Source organism: Sebastes umbrosus, chromosome 18 (genome assembly GCF_015220745.1).
Source record: "Sebastes umbrosus isolate fSebUmb1 chromosome 18, fSebUmb1.pri, whole genome shotgun sequence".
Taxonomy (NCBI): domain Eukaryota; kingdom Metazoa; phylum Chordata; class Actinopteri; order Perciformes; family Sebastidae; genus Sebastes; species Sebastes umbrosus.
The window spans coordinates 2,738,018-2,760,404 of record NC_051286.1 but is presented as its reverse complement, the minus strand read 5'-3'; the positions used below and the strand labels follow the sequence as shown (position 1 = coordinate 2,760,404).

General features: G+C 41.7%; 2 protein-coding genes across 4 annotated transcripts in view; both read right to left on the bottom strand.

Annotated features, from left to right (window-relative positions):
• The window catches only part of LOC119476535 (T-lymphoma invasion and metastasis-inducing protein 2), a 51,723-nt gene that overhangs the window by 20,014 nt on the left and 9,322 nt on the right, over positions 1–22,387 (bottom strand). For 2 of the 3 annotated variants that reach the window (XM_037749897.1, XM_037749899.1), the window contains exons 1-4: positions 6,061–6,291; positions 3,214–4,389; positions 1,371–1,917; positions 335–510 (exon numbers count right to left, since the gene is read on the bottom strand). In XM_037749897.1, coding sequence (XP_037605825.1) covers positions 335–510; positions 1,371–1,917; positions 3,214–4,383 — 1,893 coding nt within the window. In that variant the 5' untranslated portion in view covers positions 4,384–4,389; positions 6,061–6,291. Of the gene's footprint in view, positions 1–334; positions 511–1,370; positions 1,918–3,213; positions 4,390–6,060; positions 6,292–22,387 lie in introns of those variants that run through there. The other variant, XM_037749898.1, reaches the window with a different exon arrangement.
• The window catches only part of LOC119476539 (NLR family CARD domain-containing protein 3-like), a 30,573-nt gene continuing 24,818 nt past the window's right edge, over positions 16,633–22,387 (bottom strand). Inside the window, exons 8-9 of the mRNA XM_037749909.1 lie at positions 18,972–18,976; positions 16,633–16,645 (exon numbers count right to left, since the gene is read on the bottom strand). The gene's annotated coding sequence lies outside the window, so the exon portion shown is untranslated. The remainder of the gene's footprint in view (positions 16,646–18,971; positions 18,977–22,387) is intronic.

Genomic DNA, 22,387 nt, shown 5'->3' with positions numbered 1-22,387 from the left:
GGAATAACCAGAGGCATGATGGGAGAAAACGAGACGCATCCAGCCATCACAAGTCAGACAATCAAGAGAAAACGGAGAGTGGATCCAAATTTAGAAGGAATGAAAACGAGAAACTTCCCGGAAAACCACTTTTTAAAAAAATGTCACAGAAGTTATTTACAGAAACGAGAGATTCGTGGTCGTTTGTGATTCTGGATGTTGAGGACTGGTGGTGCATTCAAGGACAGTTTTACTCCCTAGCTCCATCCTCAGATCCTCAGATCCTCAGATCACATGTGCAACATGAAAAATAGAAATAAATCTAATAAATGAAATAAAGAGTGCGTGGTTTCACCTGGAACAGGTAGACGTCTCCGTGCGAGTTGCTCAGACAGAAGACGTGCTCCTTCTTGGGATGTTCGGGGACGGCCTGGACGATGCTGTCGTCGGCCAGCAGAGCGTAGCGAGGAGAAAGCTCGCGCTCGGCGCTGACGCTTTTCCCGTAAGTCTCATAAAACAGCAGAGTGCAACCTGAGGGGACAGAATAATCAGTTATAGTCCATCATCCACAGTTATTCAAGCATTTTATTTGTTTGTTCCCATTTCCTATTTGTCTTTTAACTCTAAGGTCTCACGATACGGGTCATTTCATATCTGGATAACGATAAATATCACGAAATAGCAGGTTTTCTGGAAATTAAATATAATTACTACTAATAAAAAATGACTTCATAATCTCAGAGAATATTTGAGTGTTTTTTTCTCATATATTTCTAACTTTATAATCTCTTCAAGTCTTTTTCTCGTAAATTTAAGAACTTTTTTTCTCTTTAATTTATGTCTTCATAATCTCAGAGTATATTTAAGTTTGTTTTTCTAAGTATTTGTTTTTTTTCTCGTAAATTTATGACTTTATAATCTCAGAGAATATTTTAGTCTTTTTCTCGTAAATTATTTTTTTTTATTTCGTAAATAGTTTTTTTTTCTTGTAAATTTATGACTTCATAATCTCAGAGTATATTCAAGTCTTTCTCGTAAATTTATGATTTTTTTTTGGGATATTTATGACTTTATAATCTCAGAGTATATTCTCTCAGAACAACAACCCGAAAAGTCTGTGAATATTTTGGCACATACTTCATGGCTCACCTGATCCGTTTCCTTTATTATTTTAATATCAGAAACACTTCTTTGTAGCGTCAATGTTGTTTCTATATTACAACTTAAATCTCATGAACACACCGAAGTCGGAAGAACGACTTCCCAGCTCGGGAACTGGGACGATCTCAGGAGCACGTGACTGCACCACCGGTGCTGGCGGAGGTCTGCGCTCTCCCAGTGCTATTCTAGTATATTTATATTCTATTTATATGTAGTGTTTATGGGCGTACCTTTCAGTGTGACCCAGTAGTGTCTCCACTTGCGGCGAGCCACCAGCTCCAGCTTCCTGTCCTTGCCGACGGTGATGAGAGCTTTGAAGGAGAGCCATCCGGCCCGTCGCACTACACCCTGCTCCTTCTCAAACAGGACATCCAGCTGCTCGCCTCCTCTCACCTCCACTTCCTCATCTCCATCTCCATCTCCATCTCCATCCATCTCCTCCTCCCCCTCTTCCTCCTCTTCCTCTCCATCCCCCTCCGACGGCTCGGTCCGGTCTGCGGCGCTGCTGCTACAGCCCGTCTCCAGCTCCTGCATGAAGTTCTCGTAGACGTTCTGCCGCTGGATGTCGCTGCTGTGGTTCTGGTTCTGGTTCAGGTTCAGGTTCAGGTTCAGGCTCCTGGAGGAGCCACAGTGGACCGCTAGGAACTGGTTCTGGTTCTGGTTCTGGTTCTGGTTCAGAGTGTGGAGAGGGTTGGAGGCCCACAGAGTGCTGCAGCCGACCGACCCAGAATCCAGCCGGTCAATGAAAACATCACCAGTTTCGCTGCCGTACGGCTCCTGAGGACGAATCAGAATCTCTTTTATTTATTATTATTATTTTTTTTCCCTTTTTGGTTTGTTTGAGTAATGTGTCTTAACTATTATTATTATTTTTTCCCCCCTATTCAATTATGATTTTTTCCCTTTTTTTGGTTTGTTTGAGTAAAGTGTCTTTATTATTATTTTTTTCCTTTTTTCTTTTGTTTGATTAATGCATCTTTATTATTATGGTTATTATTATTTCCCTTTTTTGTTCTTTTGTTTGTTTGAATAATCTGTCTTTTTATTATTATTTTTCCCCTATTTCATTTTTATTTTCTTTGTTTGAGAAATGTGTCTTTATTATTATTATTATTATTGTTATTATTATTATTATTATTATTATTATTATTATTATTATTGTTATTAATAATAATAATGAACAAGGCTGACACTCTTTCTGTGGCCACTAGAGAGACATGAAATGTCAAAAATAGTCCGGCACTAACACTGAGGATTAATCCGCCGCTGAAAATAGTCCCCAACTAATCCACTATTTCCTCCTGTCAGCAGCTGACAGCAGCTGTTTTAAAATTAAACTATATATTTGTCTTTTTTAAAGATTTTCGTCTTCAGTAGGAACTAATAACGTAAATAAAAAATATTGCCAGACTTGTACGATTTGATTTCTCTGAACTTGTTTCTCTGCTGTCGTCGTTTATGACGTGTTTATGAGTTACTTTTAACGGGCAGAATTCTCCTCCTCATTACAGATAACTGGGTGTTAATATGTTTTATATATGTTTTATTCCTTTAATGCTGCACCTTTGATATTTGTGATGCTGCACAGTAGTATACTCATATTAAAAGTACTTGAAAATGACGAAACAAATTATTATAAAAAGTATTATATCTATATATTGAAACAACAAATATGGGCAATTTGAAAAATGTAATTCGTAAAATTTAAACTCCTGAAATAGAAAACAAAAACAGAACTAATAAAAGTGGAAAGAGAAAATTAATCACGTGTCCATTACTGCAACTAATACTGCACATCAACCACAAATACTAGTGCTACTGTTACAAGTACTTTTAATGCTACGGCTACATGAGTATGGAAGATTTAAGGTGCCTAAACAAAAACTAATCAAACAAAGAAATAAAGTGAAATAGGTTAAAAATATTATATATTTTTTTAATAAGCATTTACTTTATCATAATTAAATAAAACATGTTACAATACAAACATTTAGCTTCCGTTTATGTTTGTTTAAATTTGGGCATTTTAAATCTTCCGTACTTCCTCTTACATGATGTTTAAACGGGACTCACCTGGATCCTCCTCTTCTTCCTGCTCAGACTTCCTGTCCAGTCGCTGAGTCGTCTGATTCGGCTCTTCAGGAAGTCTTTGCGGCTGTTCCCGGAGGAGGCGGTGGAGGCGGCGCCGCCGACAGTCTCGACCCGGCGACAGGGAAGCGTTAAGGAGGAGTAGCGCTGCTCCACGCCTCCTCCTGACCCCTCCTCCTCCTGGATGACGTCATCCAGCAGCGAAAGCGCCGAGGAGGAGAAGGCGGTCCCCTGCTGCAGGGCGGCGTCCGGTGTGGTGGGGAAGGCGGGCAGCGCGGCATTGTGGTAAACGCTGTCCAGTGAGGTGGAGGAAGGTGAAGTCAGGCTGAAGTCTCTCAGGTCGGCCGGCAGGATCACCGAGTCGCCGATGCCGCTGTCCTCCGTTCGCCCGGAGGAGCAGGTGTTGTAACCGGCGGCGGCGGAGGTGAACGCGTTGGTCTCCGCGGCGGGAAAGTTAAATCCAGGTGAGATGTCCACGTGGGCCGAGAAGACGGTGTTGTACCCGCTGCTGGTGGTGGCGGTCTCCTCCGTGCGGATGGAGGAGCAGGTGGTGTACCCGCTACTGTTCGCCACACTCTGCCCGCAGACGAACACGTTGTCAGCCAGCTCGCCGCCAGTCCCCCACGGCGAGTCGTACCAGGAGCCGTCGGAGCTTAGCGAGCTGCCTTTACTGGTGCGGAGGGAGGGTTCGGCAACTGAGGAGGCGACGGCGGCAGCGGCGGTGGTGGTGGTGGGGAGCCCCTGCGGCTCCATGGGGACCCCCCTGGTGTTGGTGAACCCCACCCTCATGCTGCCATCTTTGCTGAGCAGCACCTTCGGGCTGCCGCCGCCACTCTCCAGGGACGTCCGCTCGCCGTTGCTCCCGCCGCCGTTCTCCGAGTAACCAAACTGGTTTCCTCTGATTAATCTCGGAGGAGACCCTCGGGGGGCTTTGGGTGCGTGTTCGTAGTGCCAGGAGGTGTACGGCGGGCTGGCGGCGGCGTGCTGGTTCAGGTAGGTCCTCCCGCGGCTCCGGCTGCCTCCCTGACTGCCTCCCTGACTGCTCCTCCACCAGCTGCGGGCCGACGGCGCCTCCTCCCTCCTGGAGGAGAACCTGAGCGAGCAGGACGACTTGGCAGGAGGGACGAAGCTGCTGTGACTGTCTGTGTTTCCCATCGCGACCTGGAGGACGATCAATGAGGACATAAATACAGATGCTGAAAGTGGCTGCAAGTCCGCGACACTACACGCAGCATCGTAGCTGCTAAGTCAACGCTCCCGGACGGTGAACTGGAGACTCATTGTCTGTTGTGCTCCTGCAGCTGCATGTGAGGCACAAATCTTGTCGGTTAATAAGTCGGTTAACGAGGGTCGGTTATCGCTTAAGAAAACTTTTCAAAATTAGCATCCCTACCCCATACTCATTTTTTCTGAATAGAGCCTGAAGGCATCATAATGTAACTCAATGGAACCTCCCGTGTTGAAGTCGGCAAGACGAGAGCTAGTTAGCGTTAGCTGTTAGCAGTCAGTCAGTGATGCCGGGTACACTACACGAGAAACAAGACGATTTTTGGCCTTTTTTTTCCTTGTCAAAACTTGGCGCCTACATTACCCACAATGCAACTCGATTCATTCGTCTAGAACATATTCGGGTGTGTTATGTTAGTTAACGGCTAATGTAGCCTGCAGCAAGAGGTCTGCTAACATCACTTCTGTTAGTCCCGACTCCTCGCGGTCCATTCAACGACATAAATGTGAAGCTCTAACGTTAGCTTAAAGTAGCAAAATAAAACGTTTAAATGGAAGTCAATGTGTCATTCATTTATTTATTTAGTCAAATTTTGTTTATACGAGGGTTGTTTTAAAGCTAGAGTGAAGATACTGGTATCATATAAAATTAGAACACATAATGAATCCATCGGTACCAACCATGTCAGACTAGCTTGTAGTGAAGGAGGTTAAATAACGCTCCAAACTTACGCTAAATTTTGGCGAGGAAAAACTGTAATGTCCATCTTCAAAGGTGTCCCTTGACCTCTGACCTCCAGATCAGTGAATGTAAATGGGTTCTATGGGTACCCACGAGTCTCCCCTTTACAGACATGCCCACTTTATGATAATCACATGCAGTTTGGGGCAAGTCATAGTCAAGTCAGCACACTGACACACTGACAGCTGTTGTTGCCTGTTGGGCTGCAGTTTGACATGTTATGATTTGAGCATATTGTTTTATGCTAAATGCAGTACCTGTGAGGGTTTCTGGACAATATCAGTCATTGTTTTGTGTTGTTAATTGATTTACAATAATAAATATATACATACATTTTGCATAAAGCAGCATATTTGCCCACTCCCATGTTGATAAGAGGATTAAATACTTGACGAATCTCCCTTTAAGGTTCATTTTGATCAGATAAAAAATGTCGTTGACGACAAATTGTTTTGGTTTTTACCTTTTTGTTTCTTTCCTTTTTTTGGTTTTATTTTCTTTCTTATATTTGTGAAACTGTGAAACACAAGTGCTGACTACTTACTACAGCAACTACTTCTACTTCTCATCTATTTCTGCTCCTACAAATTAAAACAATTTCCTGCATGCTTTACTTTAATCTGATCAAACACCTTCTCTTCAGTTTGGATCAACCAGCGTCAGCTCTCTAACACATGCTGGATGTTAATCAATGAAACTGAATGAAACACATGAAAAAGCTGAAAACTGAGAGGACATGATGAAGCTTTTACTCATCTATAAATGCACTTTTTTTTAACAAAGCAATCAACAAATAAAGAAATAAAGAAGGTAAATTAACATACCAAGTTAAGAAGAGTTAATAAAAGTATGAGGAGGTTTACCGGTTTTCGTTTTCAGAAACTCAGCAGCTCCTTCATGCTCGTCCTGCTGCCTCCTCTTCCTCTCTTTCTTTCTTTACTACTGAAGCTCCGTCTCCTCCAGCTGCCCCCTCTCTCCCTCTCTCTCTCTCTCTCAGTGTTTGTCTATGTCTCTCGCCCCCTCTCATCTGCTGGGGGAGAACAGAGGGAGGGAGGAGCTTCATAAGCTTCAGCACACAGACTTTTCTTTTTGTATAAACTCCCCTCCTCCTCCTCCCATCATCTCCCCTCCTCTCTTCCATGACGTCCCAGACTTCACTCTGTTTATTTTGGTTTTCTGGAGTAATTTTCTCCTCATTTTCTCTCTTTTTTGTTTCTTTTATCGTTAAACGTTAATGTGAGAGCAGCAGGCTGAGGTCATCAGACAGGAACTAGTTTAGGAAACTCCAGATATTCAGCTTCATATAGAGAGAGAGCAGGACTACAGACTACTGCAAGTATATTACAAAACGATATTCAGGAAAGAAAACGAAACGTATAAAATGTCAGAGAACAATGAAAATAATTTCCCAAACTCAAAGGTGACGTCTTTAAATGCAACATATCCTCATACAACGGTTTACCAAAAGTTCTTCCTCATGTTTTCCTACTAAATGTCCAGCAACAAGTGTCAATTTCCACTCTTTACATCCATACTGTCTTCTCAAAATAAACTTCCGTCACAACAGAAAATAACTTCGTTAGGTTTAGGCAACAGAACTACTTAGTTAGGTTTAAGAAAATGTTGTGGTTTAGTTTAAAATAACTGCGGAAGTAGCGTAACTTAAAGGGATAGTTTGGGTGTTTTGAAGTTGGTACTTATCTATAGAAGGTGTAACGATATCCGTTAAAGTGTACGCTATATTTAGAATATTTTCCCCGCTTTATCTTGCCGTCAGACAGCTCTTTCCTTCTCCTTTCCGACGGGGAACTGAACTGAAAGTGAAAGTTATCAAATGCCCACGAGACAGAGACAATTTCTATTCAGAACACCCACAAAAGTCAAGACAAGTTTGAGTTAAAACACCCCAGACGAGAATAGACAAGTCCAAGTCAAACGCCCTCGAGACAAAGACAAGTCTGAGACTCAACACCCATGAGACAGAGACAATTTCAAGTCAAAACATGAATTAAAACACCCATGAGACGAGATAAGTCAGAGGCAAGTCCAAGTCGAAGCACCCACAAAGCCGAGACAAGTTTGAGTTTAAAACACGAGTCAAAACGCCCACGAGAAGAGACAAGTGCAAGTCAAACGCCCTTGACAAGACTAAGGCAAATCAAAGTCAAAATGCCCACGAGACAAAGACAAGTCTGAGACAAGTCCGTGTCAAAATGGACACAAGACAGAGACAACTTTGACTCAAAACACCAACCAGACCAAGACAAGTCCGAGTAGAAACACCCCCAAGACCGAGACAAGTCTGAGATAATAAAAGCATCTCCCTGTCGGGGTTGATTTCACATCTATGACCGGCTCGCTGTTCGTTATCCCTGACATGTCGAACCTGAAGTCTTTCCTCCTGCCTGATTTATTCTGGTTTTCACTTCAGCATATTCATACAAAATCTAAAACACATCCAATCACAAATAATTCGAGGTCTTCTGCAGAACGATAAAGAGCTCCCAGGCTCATTTCCTGCGAGGTCAAAGGTCACGGCGGACTGGAGGTTCAGTGTGCTCCAACGGCGAGCTCAGGGCGGGGCGACTCCCATCCTGTCCCAGAGAGGTCAGAGCTGAGAAGGTAGGAGGAGTTAGAGAGGGAGCCGACGGCAACACAATGCAACGCTGACCTTTGACCTCTCTCATTGAAACAAGATGGGAAGTGCTGAGGGGAAACCTCGACAGCTGGAGCGCCCCGACGGAGAGACGAAGACGAAGAAGAGATTTAATCAAGAAAAAAAGTTATTTATACACTGAGGTCTGCGTGAAGCTTTAAAGACTCAACAAGTCTTCATACCTGAACTACGAAACAAAACCACTCATATGATGATGATGATGATCAAAATGAACCTTAAAGGGAGATTAGTCAAGTATTTAATCCTCTTATCAACATGGGAGTGGACAAATATGCTGCTTTATGCAAATGTATGTATATATTTATTATTGTAAATCAATTAACACAAAACAATGACAGATATTGTCCAGAAACCCTCACAGGTACTGCATTTAGCATAAAACAATATGCTCCAATCATAACATAACGCTACAAACCTAAAAGTTGCGCTAATGCGTTAAAGAAATTAGTGGCATTAAAAAACAAATTTGCGTTAACTTTGACAGCCCTTAAACAAACATATTTTTCTCTGTAACAATGCTCAGTTCCACACAGCATTTTAAAAACATAATTCTAGTATCAGTCGTTTGTTTGGAAAATTAAATTAAGATTGTTAAAATAAACCCCTCTGGTTTTGTTCGTGACAAAATATTTGCTATTAAAAGGCAAAATATAATCTTCAGTTAGAAAGAAAATAACATTGAAAAGAGGTAAAAAATCTGGACATTTAGAAATACTGAAGTCAAAACGCAAGCCCCATCCCTAAAATAAATACACCAACCAAACTCTGTACAATTTCCTGCATGGCTTTTTCTATGGTATTCCTCTAGGTCTTGGTGTCTTAATGTGGTATTTTGGAGGGATTATTGATTATTTTTATCAATTCTATAGCGGGAAAAAAATGGTTAAATTTAGCACCAATCTATGTAACAAATGGTGTCAACCCAAAAATTACTGCAACAACTTATGAGACATAATAGAACATGTGGGTCTCAGAGGGTTAATCTCCACTGAATGAATGAAAATCTGCTAAACATGAGATCTGAGGTTATGATAACAGGTTTCACAGTAAAGGTTGAACTGTGTGCAACAGTCCACTGACTCCCCTCCTCCTCCCTCCTCCCTGTTTTGTGTCTTGCAGCTCAGACGGAGAAAGTCTGCCGTCCACTTTTGTCTTCTCGTCCTATCGGCCATCTGCCGGCTAGCAGGACGCCCCACCACGGGCGACCCCTCCCATTCTTCGCCAACAAAGAGGCAGGCAGGCGTGAGGCCGACATATTGAAGGAATTCATCAGATTAGAAATGAAAAGAATCTGATTAATGAGAGTTTGTGTGGAAGAATGCCACCTGTTCTCTGGAGTGGACTTTATCCTCCGATGGTTCACGTCAAAGTGTGTAATAGAGCCAGAGCAACACGACCTCCTCTCCACGCCAAATAGATAGAGTCAGAGCAACACAACCTCATCTCCACGTCATATAGATAGAGCCAGAGCAACATGACTTCATCTCCGGGCCAAATAGATAGTCAGAGCAACACGACTTCATCTCCACGCCAAATAGATAGAGCCAAAGCAACACAACCTCCTCTCCACGCCAAATAGATAGTCAGAGCAACACGACCTCCTCTCCACGCCAAATAGATAGAGTCAGAGCAACACGACCTCCTCTCCACGCCAAATAGATAGAGTCAGAGCAACACAACCTCATCTCCACGTCATATAGATAGAGCCAGAGCAACACGACTTCATCTCCGGGCCAAATAGATAGTCAGAGCAACACGACTTCATCTCCACGCCAAATAGATAGAGCCAAAGCAACACAACCTCCTCTCCACGCCAAATAGATAGTCAGAGCAACACGACCTCCTCTCCACGCCAAATAGATAGAGTCAGAGCAACACGACCTCCTCTCCACGCCAAATAGATAGAGCCAGAGCAACACGACTACCTCTCCACGCCAAATAGATAAGAGCCAGAGCAACACGACCTCCTCTCCACGCCAAATAGATAGAGTCAGAGCAACACGACCTCATCTCCACGCCAAATAGATAGAGCCAGAGCAACACAACCTCCTCTCCACGCCAAATAGATAGTCAGAGCAACACGACCTCCTCTCCGGGCCAAATAGATAGAGTCAGAGCAACACGACTTCATCTCCACGCCGAATAGATAGAGCCAGAGCAACACGACCTCCTTTCCACGCCAAATAAATAGAGTCAGAGCGACACGACTTCATCATCACGCCAAATAGAGAGAGCCAGAGCAACACAACCTCCTCTCCACCATGGAACCTTGATATATATTACGATGCAAAAGAGACTTAATCTAAATAAAAAGCAACTTTTGAAACAGAACTATGACGAAACGTTAAAACTATCCAGAGGAAGAATACCAACTCAAGATCTTTGTCTTCTACACATGTAAAATATAATAACACAAAACCAGTAGCTGCCTGGAACCAATGAGGAAAATACAAAATACAAATTAATACAAAATGACAAAAATGTGATAGAAATGATCATAATGTTCAGCCACAGAAAAGAAATAAGGACAAATAGTGGCTTGTAGTACGACGGATAACTCTTCTCTCGGTGTAATGAAGCTTTTGTCTGGAGGCCGAGAGGACGCAGGAAACAGGAAGTCCAGATCAGCCGTAAATAGCAGGAAACTGAGACACCTCCCGCAGCAGCAGATACACAAACACAAACCCTCAGACTGCTGCCTGAACACACCACACTTAGATTTATTCTGTCTATATCTACAGTATATTTATATAATCATACACTTTTACACTGGATTCCCACCAACAGTCAAACCTGATTCATTTTGATTTAAATCAATAAAGTTGCAACACGTCCTGTTTAATGAACCCGAAAACTGGAGCTCAAAATTCAAACTTACATCTCACACTTTTATTGTCTTCTAACGTCCAGTTTATCTTCCAGATGTTTCAGTCAAATGATCTCATTGAAGTGCTAAAAAAATGTGCTGCAACAAAATACCCTTTTTTTTTTTTAAAGGAAAATGACGAAGCTGCAGTTTGTGACGGTTCAGTTTACTGTCACATCAGGAAAAAATGCTTCAGTTAAGGTGTGCGAAGCGAACATGTCAACGCAAAGAGGCGAATAGATGTGAATTGCGAATGACGTGACGAGAACACACGGAATTTGCGTCATTTGCGTATTTATGGAAGTTGAAATATTTCAGCTTGAGCAAGAAATTCGTGTGACGTTGTGTGGTGAAAGCCTGTCAGCGTTGAGATTCTCCACGCATCGTAACTGACGTCCTGACGTCTTGACGTCTTGACGTTGTTGAATCAGAAATGGAGGAAAAATAAATCTTGTATGTGTCTGTGGTCACCCAGAGCTACGATAGTATATCACATCTGTACAGAGAGTGGACCAAACTCTGACTGTCTGTGGTAGAAACAACAACGTCGCTGCTGCATTTATGACTTTATGTTGAGTGCTGATGGAGCAGCTGCATAGCCTGGCACTGATCGAACCAAACTCCATTCAGATAACAATCATTTTAAAAGTTGTTGCTTGTCGTCATGGTAACAGACCTGACAAAGCATCAATTCAGACTTTTTACAAATCAACATCGTTATGTAGTTATTTCAGCATCATTTTGATCCATTTATTGATTATTATTTGGGTCCATACCGCAGTAGTGACTTGTGGCTTGCTAGATACAGTCAGTGTAATGGCATTATATGTGAATACAGCTCGCCGCCGGGTGACGTTATGAACCCAGACACGACGGCGTATATCTGAGACTTCCACAACATGTACAGAGCAGCAACAGTGGTTATTTCTTCCATGGTTGATGGAGGAAAGAATAGTTGTTGGTATCTATGGAGACAAGCTCCTCCTCCTTTCCGGAGCGTCTAGCGCGATTCAACTTTTAGTCCGTCGACCACAACTATTTTTCGGAGTGCAAAGTGACACGTCCGAATGTCTCGTTTTGTCCGACCAATAGTCCAAAACTCAACGAAATTCACTGAGATAGAAAGCTGTCGAGAATGTTTGGGCTTTTTTTGTTTCATAAATAACTAAAATCATGAATCTATTACTAAAATTGTTGGAGAGGAGAAGCTTGTCTTTCTGATTCTCAGACCAACTCTCTCCTCGGGTTTCTTTGGGATTAATTGTGCAGCAGGAGGGGGGGGGGGGTTGTGTTGTGTTTTTGCAGGGAGACGCCAAGGAGCAAAATGAGCGCTCCACCCCCCCCTGGGAACGCACAAAGCAGCAGCTTCGATACTGAGGAGGAGGGGGGGGCTGGAGCAAGCAGCCACTTTCCCCCCATCAGAGGAAGTGTGCCTGGGCCGGGGGTGGGTGGGTGGGCAGCAGGGGTAGGTAGGTGGGGTCTGTTTCCTGTCCCGGCTGACTGGGGTCCTTGTCCTGGCACCGCGGGCAGGCAGACGGGCGGGGCCCCCCTACCCGGACTCAGGTGGGGCTGAGTGTTGGGTTTGGTGTGGCCGCCCGCCGCCGCCGCTGCAGCTGCTTCCTCCTCTGGAGAACCTCAACCATCCAGGAGACCAGAAGAAGAAGAAGAAGCAGCTCATTTACAGACACGTCACACGAAATCCAGCTGATTCAGGATCAGTCAGCAACACTTCAGACTGAAATCAGCTTCATCACGCATTAAGGCAATACATTTTTCAGAGGTTGTAGCTCCAGATCAGTGAATGTAAATGGGTTCTATGGGTACCCACGAGTCTCCCCTTTTCAGACATGTCCACTTTATGATAATCACATGCAGTTTGGGGCAAGTCATAGTCAAGTCAGCACACTGACACACTGACAGCTGTTGTTGCCTGTTGGGTTGCAGTTTGCCATGTTATGATTTGAATGTTATGATTTGATAAATATATATATATATACGTTTGCATTAAGCAGCATATTTGTTCACTCCCATGTTGATAAGAGTAATAAATACTTGACAAATCTCCCTTTAAAAGGTACATTTAGAACAGATAAAAAATGTGTGATCTAATATTTTAATCGATTCTAATCTAGCCCTAATAAATAGGAATGTTAGTTTAAATGTATGGTATAAATAACTGCAGTTTTAACGCCAGAATAAACCTCAGTACTACATAGCTGAATCAATGCACTAAATTATTGTACTGTTAAGTCAGTATTGCACAGTTGAAGATATAATAAATGATGGGGTTATAGCTGCTGATAAAAAATACTAAATATATGTTATATATATGTATAAATATACAATCAAATGAACATTTCTACCGTTTTCTAGACCAAACAAGGGTAGGTTTGATCCTAAATACAATTTAAATACTTTAAGTTGAAAACGTCTGTATGACGATAAAGTAGAATAAATTAAATGTCTTTCTTAGTTTGAGGAGTTTACGAGAAAGTATTTGTACCAGTATTCGCACAGAACTGACATTGGAATGTGTTCCGTGACGAACACAATACAGTGTCGCACGCCGTCATTAAGGGCAGCTGGTTAAGTCGGCATCGATGCCGGCCGCGCTAATTAGTTTGGGATGGCACTTAATATGGCGGACCTTCCAAGCGAACGCGTAAACGGCATGGAAGTGGGTAGGGAGAGGGAGGAGGGGTCGGATTGCCCCATGACTTGACCCAAACTGCATGTGATTATCATAAAGTGGGCATAAAGGGGAGACTCGTGGGTACCCATAGAACCCATTTACATTCACATATCTGGAGGTCAGAGGTCAAGGAACCCCTTTGAAAATGACCATGACAGTTTTTCCTCGCCAAAATTTTGCGTAGGTTTGGAGCGTTATTTAACCTCCCTCACAACAAGCTCCTTGGAGCTCCTGTCTGAACGTTACTGTAGCGCACATCGTCCCTCGTCATGTCCAGCCCCCACCGCCCGCCATCATCCTCCTCGTGTCTCCCAGCAGGCCGTTCAGCTGCTGTGATGGATGGAAGACCTCCGCTCTAATCGACGGTTAATTGAATGAAGTGCTGTGTTGGTGTCGTGGAGGCTGATGGACTCGGGCGCTGCTGCAGAGCTAAACTGAGACTAATCACATTTCATCGCAGGTTCAAATGAAGTTTGGTTTTAACCAGCAGAAGGTTATCTACAGGTCCTAAACAAACCGTCAATAAATCTGAGTTAGTCCGCAGTCTGTCAGTCCTCTTCTCCCCCCCCCTTCTACAGAAAAATATCCTCTGAGTCGCTGAGACTCACCATGAAGAAGCAAAATATCATCATGTACAGCCGCTACAGCGTGGAGACGCCATCACTGAGTAGTCAAACATAAACAAGAACTATTTTATATCAAACTGAATTTAAATGTTCTGCATTTTTGCACTTGAATTTCCATTCGGACCCAACGGCTTTAAGAAAAGTAGGATAGACTCTTTTGAGTTGACGTCATGATGACGTCACGGTGTTAGCTGGAGGCAAAACAAAGGACAGACTGGAGGCTAACACTAGCAGTGGGCTAAAGTCACACATCTAAAATTATTAGATAAACACTCGTGATCCTGGAGAGTGAGTGACGGCACATATTGAGAGAAACTAGTATTTTCTTCAGCCATTGTTAAAAAAACAAGCCAACAGTACTTGCTAGCCAGCGTTAACTAACGTGTTAAGAGAATTACTTAACGCTAACATCATGTTTACTAACAGAAAACAGGGCTATAAGTGTTCAAACACTTTCAGGACTCAGGAGGCATTAAAACCGTATTGTGAGGACTCTTTGGGGCCCCTCAGAGACCCCTTGGGGCCCCAGATCTTCAGTTTGGGGGGACCACTATACCAAATGATTTGCACAACAGCATTTGTCACTGCAACAAGCGTGAATCCAACCAGACAACTGAGAGCTTCTCAATGACTGGTGAAGTGTGTGTGTGTGCTGATCACACTTTTCTTCTTCCTCCTTTGTCCGTCAGAGTCAACAGAGAATGACGGTGGGGGGGGGAGACACACAAAGCAGAGACGAGTGCCCGGCGTTGGTCCTTTCATTCAGGCTCCAGATGCTGCTGTGGGGCCCTCTGGCCTCCAGAACATCCATCACAACACAAGACTCACTGTCAGAATCAGCCCGTTGTACAAAAAGTTGTATGAATGACACGATAATACGCAAGACATTTAGCGTGCTATACTCTTTTTGCTTTTGGCGTGTCATGACTGTAATGTAAACGCATGCGTGAATATGCTACGCTCTGAGCTAGTGACGTAGAATAAAAAGAGAGAGAGGGAGGGGAGGTGGATGGGTCCAACAAACACAGGACTTTAACCAGGAGACCGCCCTTTTTGTTTTGTAAGTTACTTTAGTGGCGTTTGTGACGCGTTTTCTGTACTGAAGTACAAATAGCACGACATTTCCGCGTGATAACACGCGGTTATTTTTAGGCAACAAAACCACTTAGTTAGGTTTAGGAAAAATAACCCGAAACATAACTGCGGCCGTTACCTTAGTTTTGTTGCGTGGCGTAAAAAAAATAGACACGGAAAAAGCCTAAAATGCGTCCTCATGACTCGCGGAATGTCGTAGTAATGTCGTGCTATTTGAACACCTTCCTGTCAACATGCTGACACACACGGCAATCTGTTTATTTTGGGTTCATACCGCAGTAGCGATGTGTAGCTCGCTAGATTCAGTCAGTGCAAAGGCGCTGTATGTGAAAACAACTCGCCGCCGGGTGATGTTATGAACGCAGAAACGATGGCGTTTGGTTTTTCTGACATATCTGGGACTTCCACAACATGTACAAAGCAGCAACAGTGGTTATTTCTTCCCTGGTTGATGGAGGAAATACAAGTTGTTGGTATCTATGGAGACAAGCTCCTTCTCCTCTCTTGTGCGTCTAGAACGAATGAACACAAATGATCCTGGTGGTCCGACTCACGCGAGTAAAGTGAGGCGAAAACTCGCTTCGCTGTTGGTGTGAATATGTCATATAAGAAAAGAACCTGGTTGAGACAAAAGGCCTACTAGTGCGGATCACACCCATTTCAGCATGATGGGTTATTGTTTCACTGAGACTGTTACGTCAAACACGATCATATCTGATGGGAATGATTGTAACAACCATGAAACCAAGTTCAGAATCTGACCTTTACTGTTAGTGTGTCTTGAGAAAGATCTGAGACTTTGCTTTAAATCAGAAACAAGACGACCTTTAACTCATTTAAAAGTCCAACACCTTCCTCCTCTGTACCGTTTGAATCACTGAGTTTCATGAGAACAATGCTCCCCTTGTTGTCCTGAAAACGTGATTAAAGATCAGCTGTAAACAAGCTGAGAGTCTTTAAAGTTCATCTCAGTGAGAAACAGGAGAAAGGAGTGTTTTTAGGTTTGCACCGGCTCCGTTCGGTCCTTAAAGGTCGGCAGCCGGCAGCCGCTGAGCCTCAGAGGAATGTGAAAGCTTTTACAGTAAAACTCGCTGAGGTGAACAAAGTATTTCAAAGACAAACTGTGCGGCGGTTGTTGTTTTGCGGGCCGAGCGGCCGTGCACGGTCGTGGAAATGATCGTGATCGGACAGAGCAGCCGGACCGAGGCTGAGAAAACACCGATGAAGACCAAAGAGAGGCCGACGGGCCGAGCTGACAGGATCCATGCAGATGTTTCTTATTATTACTGCACACCGCTGAGTCTGAGCTGCACAGGTGTTTCACCAAAGACACCTGTATAAAAGGTGTATTATCCCACAGTCACAGACGACATTTAAAGATGACCGTCTTTTAAAAAGATATTTACACATGTACATTGCACGACAGCAAAACAAGAAAAGGCTTCACAGTTCAGTAAAGTTCAGAAAATAGCATCATTGTTCTTCACTGGATCTTAAAACCAGGAAATGCAATGTTTGAATACATATTTTTACCACCCAGAACAGCAGTTTTTTTTTTTTTTTTAAATGTATTTTTATATTTTTTTAACCAGCTAATTGGATGTTCAGATCAGATCAGGACCGCCGGCTTCCAGCCAAACCGTCCTGGAAATAAACTGCAGCAACATCTGGCTGCTGGAGCAGGAATTTCCCACCCTGGTTGTAAACAACATGACGTCAACAACACACACACACACACACACACACACACACACAGGACATGCTGATTTCCTCTGATGCAAACACCTCTGAAGGGTCAAACATCCCGTCACACACACTTCCTGTCCTGCTGTCACTGTACCGAGCTTTTTTTATTCCCCCAACAGGAAAGACACAAAAACAGACAGCTGGAACAAAGTCACACCTGGATTTTCATGTTTTAACTCATCACCTACAAAATGTTCCAAATCTATGGAGGACGGAACCTTCCAAAATAAAAAATAAAACAATAAATATATCAATAAATAAATAAATAAATAAATGACTCGATAAATAAATAAATAAATAAATAAATAAATAAATAAGTCATTAAATGTAGCAATATTAAAAATAAATGTAGACATTAATTAATTGATAAAATGTGACATAAATTGATATTTCTGTTTTAATTTGCTTCTTTATTTATTTATCTTTGTATTAATTCCCTTATTTATTTACTTTATCTTATTTACTCTTCTGTTTAATTTTCCCTTTTAATTATTAATGTATTTATTTTTTATTAATTTTTAATTTATTTATTTTTGCATTTTTTTTTTATTCATTTTTAAATGTGTGTATTTATTTATTTATGCACGATTTTCCCTTTGCATTTCACCCCTTATTTATTTCCCTAAACTTATTTATTTCTGTATTCTTATCTTCATACATTTCTTTATGCATTTCTTCCTCATTATGCAAGTGAGGGGGCTGTCACTCAATGTGTGTCATCATGCATAAATACATGAATAAATACACACATTTAAAAATAAATATAAAATAAATAAAAAAATAAAATAAATAAATAAAGAAGCAAATTAAAACAGAAATGTCAGATTTTATCAATTAATTAATGTCTATATTTATTTTTAATATTATTTGTTCTACATTTAATGACATTTTATTTAATTATTAAGTAATTTATTTATTTATTCATTTATTTTTTAATTTGGCAGGTTCCGCCCTCCATACAAATCATCCATCAGTGTTTAGAAATCCTTCCTGTCACACAGCCGCTGGTTTCACATCGTTTAATGAAAGTTAACATGCAGGTTTGTTTGATTTGCAGTAAAACTCGTGTTTTGTTTTCTGGAACTTCTCCAAGAACTTCAGCCTTTAGAACCGCTGTCACATAAAAACATACCAACTAAATCCTGCCGTCTTACATAAGAGAAGACCGAGAGAGTTAAAAGTCACCAGAGAACCACAGGAAGCTCACAATAAACTCTTCTTATTACACAACACTCGGAGAAACTGAGGCTGGAAAACAATGACGCCTGCAGTCAGAAACGAAGACGGCTGTGAAGGAAAGATGGAACAAACTGAGCAACGCGGGAAATATGACAAACATGTCAGAAACCACATTAAAGGCTCCGTTGTATGTGTCATGAGTCAATACTCATGAAAACAAACAGTGTTGAGGTGGAAAACTCCCCATGAATCCACTGTTCTCTGTGCATTCAAACTTTTCATCTAAGAAGGGATTTTTCTCCCACATTTATGCTTGCATTTCATGTCATTTGCGGGAGTTGAGCCTGGCACTGATCCATCCAAACTCCATTCAGAAAACAAGCATTTTAAAAGTTGTTTGCTTGTCGTCTTGCAGACAGACCTGACAAAGCATCACTTCAGAAGACTTTTTACAAATCGGCATCATTATGTAGTTATTTCGGCATCCTTTTGATCCGTTTATTGCAAATAAATCACAGCACAATCTGTTTATTTTGGGTTCATACCGCAGTACGTATGAACTCATCGGGGGTAAAAAGGCCCCATAACTTAAAGGTCCCATATTGTAAAAAGTAAGACTTTCATATCTTTTATATTATAAAGCAGGTTTAAGTGCTTTATAAATACTGTGAAAGTATCGAGGTGCTCAATATACAGAGAATTACACACAGACAATATTCAGAAATGATTCGTTTGAAACAAGCCGTTAGGATTTCTGTCCAATTGTGATGTCACAAATATACAATATTTAGACCATTACACGGTTTCAACCATAAACATTATACATGTGTCCCAGTTTATTCCTGGTTGCAGTGTATTTTAATGACATCAGCTGACAGGAAGTAAACATGGACCCAAACTCTCCCTAGCAACGCAATTCTGTTGCAATTCTGTTGCAATTCTGTTGCAATTCTGTTGAAATGCACTAAAACGGAGCGTTTCAGACAGAGGGTAAATACAGGTATATTCAAGCAGACAGTATGAGGAAAATAAAGTTTTTTTTTAACATTACAGCATGTAAACATGTTCTAGTAGAAACACAAAATACAAGTATGAACCTGAAAAGGAGCCCAATATGGGACCTTTAATTTAGACCCTGGTCTCTACAGTGAGTAATGACTTCCTCAAAAGGTTCCTAGTTCTGGGGGAAAGTTCTTCCGGTGGAAACGCAGGAACGAAATGGTTCCTTTGGAGTAAAAGCCCTCCAGCGTGTCTTTGTTTCAAGCCGTACTCTTGTTAGATTCCGAGAAACAAGAAGGCTTTTACTGTGAAAAACAGACTTCCTCACAGCTCTCACAAGATACTGCAAAGAAGACCCCGAGTTGCCATCTTTAAAAAATGTCCGCTGTTCTCATATTTATTGTGGAAATTCAAACCACAGTAACAATATAAATACTCTACAGCTCTGGTGTCTACATCTCTGTATCGGCATCTTTTGTTTTTTTCCACTGCAGAGTTGATTGGTGAATGTCTGGGAGTCAGCTTCAAGTGTACCGTTACCAAACCAAAAACCCACTGAGCAACAACGGAAAAACTCCCCGAACAGAGCCAGCAGGGCGACAACACGCTGCTCTAATGCAATGGAAATATAAAAACCTCAACATATCAGGAGTGATTTTCCCCCCGAGGAATCGAAGCTGGAGGGACGGCTGGAAAAGATGTGCCCAGGATATGGGAAACAGGATAACTGGATATGTTTTCCAATTTGAACAAATCCACGTTCGGAGGGGAAGAGCTCGCAGGCTCCATGTGAGCCTTTTTATGAAACATTTGAAACAGAAAAAGAGTTTAACAGGAAGTCACGATGAAATGAAAAATAACCTTTTCACCCCTGGGAGATGGTCTCAAAATGTTTGGTCTCTTCACAATAAAAGGCCTCCAGTAGCTTCACAGTAAAATCATCTAGTCTCTTCACAATAAAAGACCTTCAGCAGCTTCACAGTAAAATCATCTAATCTCTTCACAATAAAAGACCTACAGCAGCTTCACAGTAAAAGCATCTAGTCTCTTCACAATAAAAGACCTACAGCAGCTTCACAGTAAAAACATCTAGTCTCTTCACAATAAAAGACCTTCAGCAGCTTCACAGTAAAATACATCTAATCTCTTCACAATAAAAGACCTACAGCAGCTTCACAGTAAAAGCATCTAGTCTCTTCACAATAAAAGACCTACAGCAGCTTCACAGTAAAAACATCTAGTCTCTTCACAATAAAAGAACTCCAGCAGCTTCACAATAGAAACATCTAGTCTCTTCACAATAAAAGACCTTCAGCAGCTTCACAGTAAAATCATCTAATCTCTTCACAATAAAAGACCTACAGCAGCTTCACAGTAAAAACATCTAGTCTTTTCACAATAAAAGGCCTGCAGCAGCTTCACAGTAAAACATCTAGTCTCTTCACAAAAAAGGCCTCCACAAGCTTCACAGTAAAACATGTAGTTTCTTCACAATAAAAGACCTCCAGCAGCTTCATAGTAAAAACATCTAGTCTTTTCACAATAAAAGGCATCCAGCAGCTTCACAGTACAAACATCTAGTCTCTTCACAATAAAAGGCCTCCAGCAGCTTCACAGTAAAACATCTACTCTCTTCACAATAAAAGGCCTCCAGCAGCTTCACAGTAAAACATCTAGTCTCTTCACAATAAAAGACCTCCAGCAGCTTCATAGTAAAAACATCTAGTCTCTTCACAATAAAAGACCTTCAGCAGCTTCACAGTAAAATACATCTAATCTCTTCACAATAAAAGACCTACAGCAGCTTCACAGTAAAAGCATCTAGTCTCTTCACAATAAAAGACCTACAGCAGCTTCACAGTAAAAAACATCTAGTCTCTTCACAATAAAAGAACTCCAGCAGCTTCACAATAGAAACATCTAGTCTCTTCACAATAAAAGACCTTCAGCAGCTTCACAGTAAAATCATCTAATCTCTTCACAATAAAAGACCTACAGCAGCTTCACAGTAAAAACATCTAGTCTTTTCACAATAAAAGGCCTGCAGCAGCTTCACAGTAAAACATCTAGTCTCTTCACAAAAAAGGCCTCCACAAGCTTCACAGTAAAACATGTAGTTTCTTCACAATAAAAGACCTCCAGCAGCTTCATAGTAAAAACATCTAGTCTTTTCACAATAAAAGGCATCCAGCAGCTTCACAGTACAAACATCTAGTCTCTTCACAATAAAAGGCCTCCAGCAGCTTGACAGTAAAACATCTACTCTCTTCACAATAAAAGGCCTCCAGCAGCTTCACAGTAAAACATCTAGTCTCTTCACAATAAAAGACCTCCAGCAGCTTCATAGTAAAAACATCTAGTCTTTTCACAATAAAAGGCCTCCAGCAGCTTCACAGTAAAAACGTAAAGTTTTATTGATGTCATTAGTAAATGTTAAGTTTCAGGTGAATATCTGCTTTTCATTCAAACACATTAACGACCACATGCCAAACAAACTCACTTGTAGGACTTTGGACGGGGAGGAGGGCGAGCGAGGCGGTTTAATATGATGTGGGAAAAGAGAGAGAGAGACAGAGAGAGAGAGAGAGAGAGAGAGAGAGAGAGACAGAGAGAGAGAGAGAGAGAGAGAGAGTAATATGTGAGTAATTGGAAGCAGCTGTTGAGGGAAACACTGATCCTGGTCGGGTTGAGAAGCTGCTCTGAGATCAGCGGCAGGGTGACGTAACACTGAACTTCCAAACAATCCACATTTAGCTCTCAGATTACACTCACACTGCAGGTTTCACATAGTTTTATATCCAGTTTTCAAAATCTGTCACTCGTTAAAAAGGACCAAACTGCTGATTTTGCATGTGAACCCCAAAAGTATCCTCATTCAACGGTTCGTATGATATGTTACAAAAGTTATTCCTGCTTTTTTGTTCGTTTTCCTACGAATGTCCAGCAACACGTGCTAACTTCCGCTTGTAACATGCATACAGTCTTTTCAAAATAAACTTCCGTCTTCACAGGAAACAACCTCCTTAGGTTTAGGCAACAAAACTAGTCTCATCACAGTACTACTCCAGCAGCTTCACAGTAAAAACATCTAGTCTCGTCACAATAAAAGATTCCAGCAGCTTGACAGTAAAAATATCCAGTCTCTTCACAATAAAAGACTTCCTGCAATGTCACAGTAAAATACATCTAGTCTCTTCACAATAAAAGACTTCCAGCAGCTTCCCAGTAAAACACTTCCAGCAACGTCAAAGTAAAAAACATCTACTCTTTTCACAGTAACAGACCCCCAGCAGCTCCACAGTAAAAACAT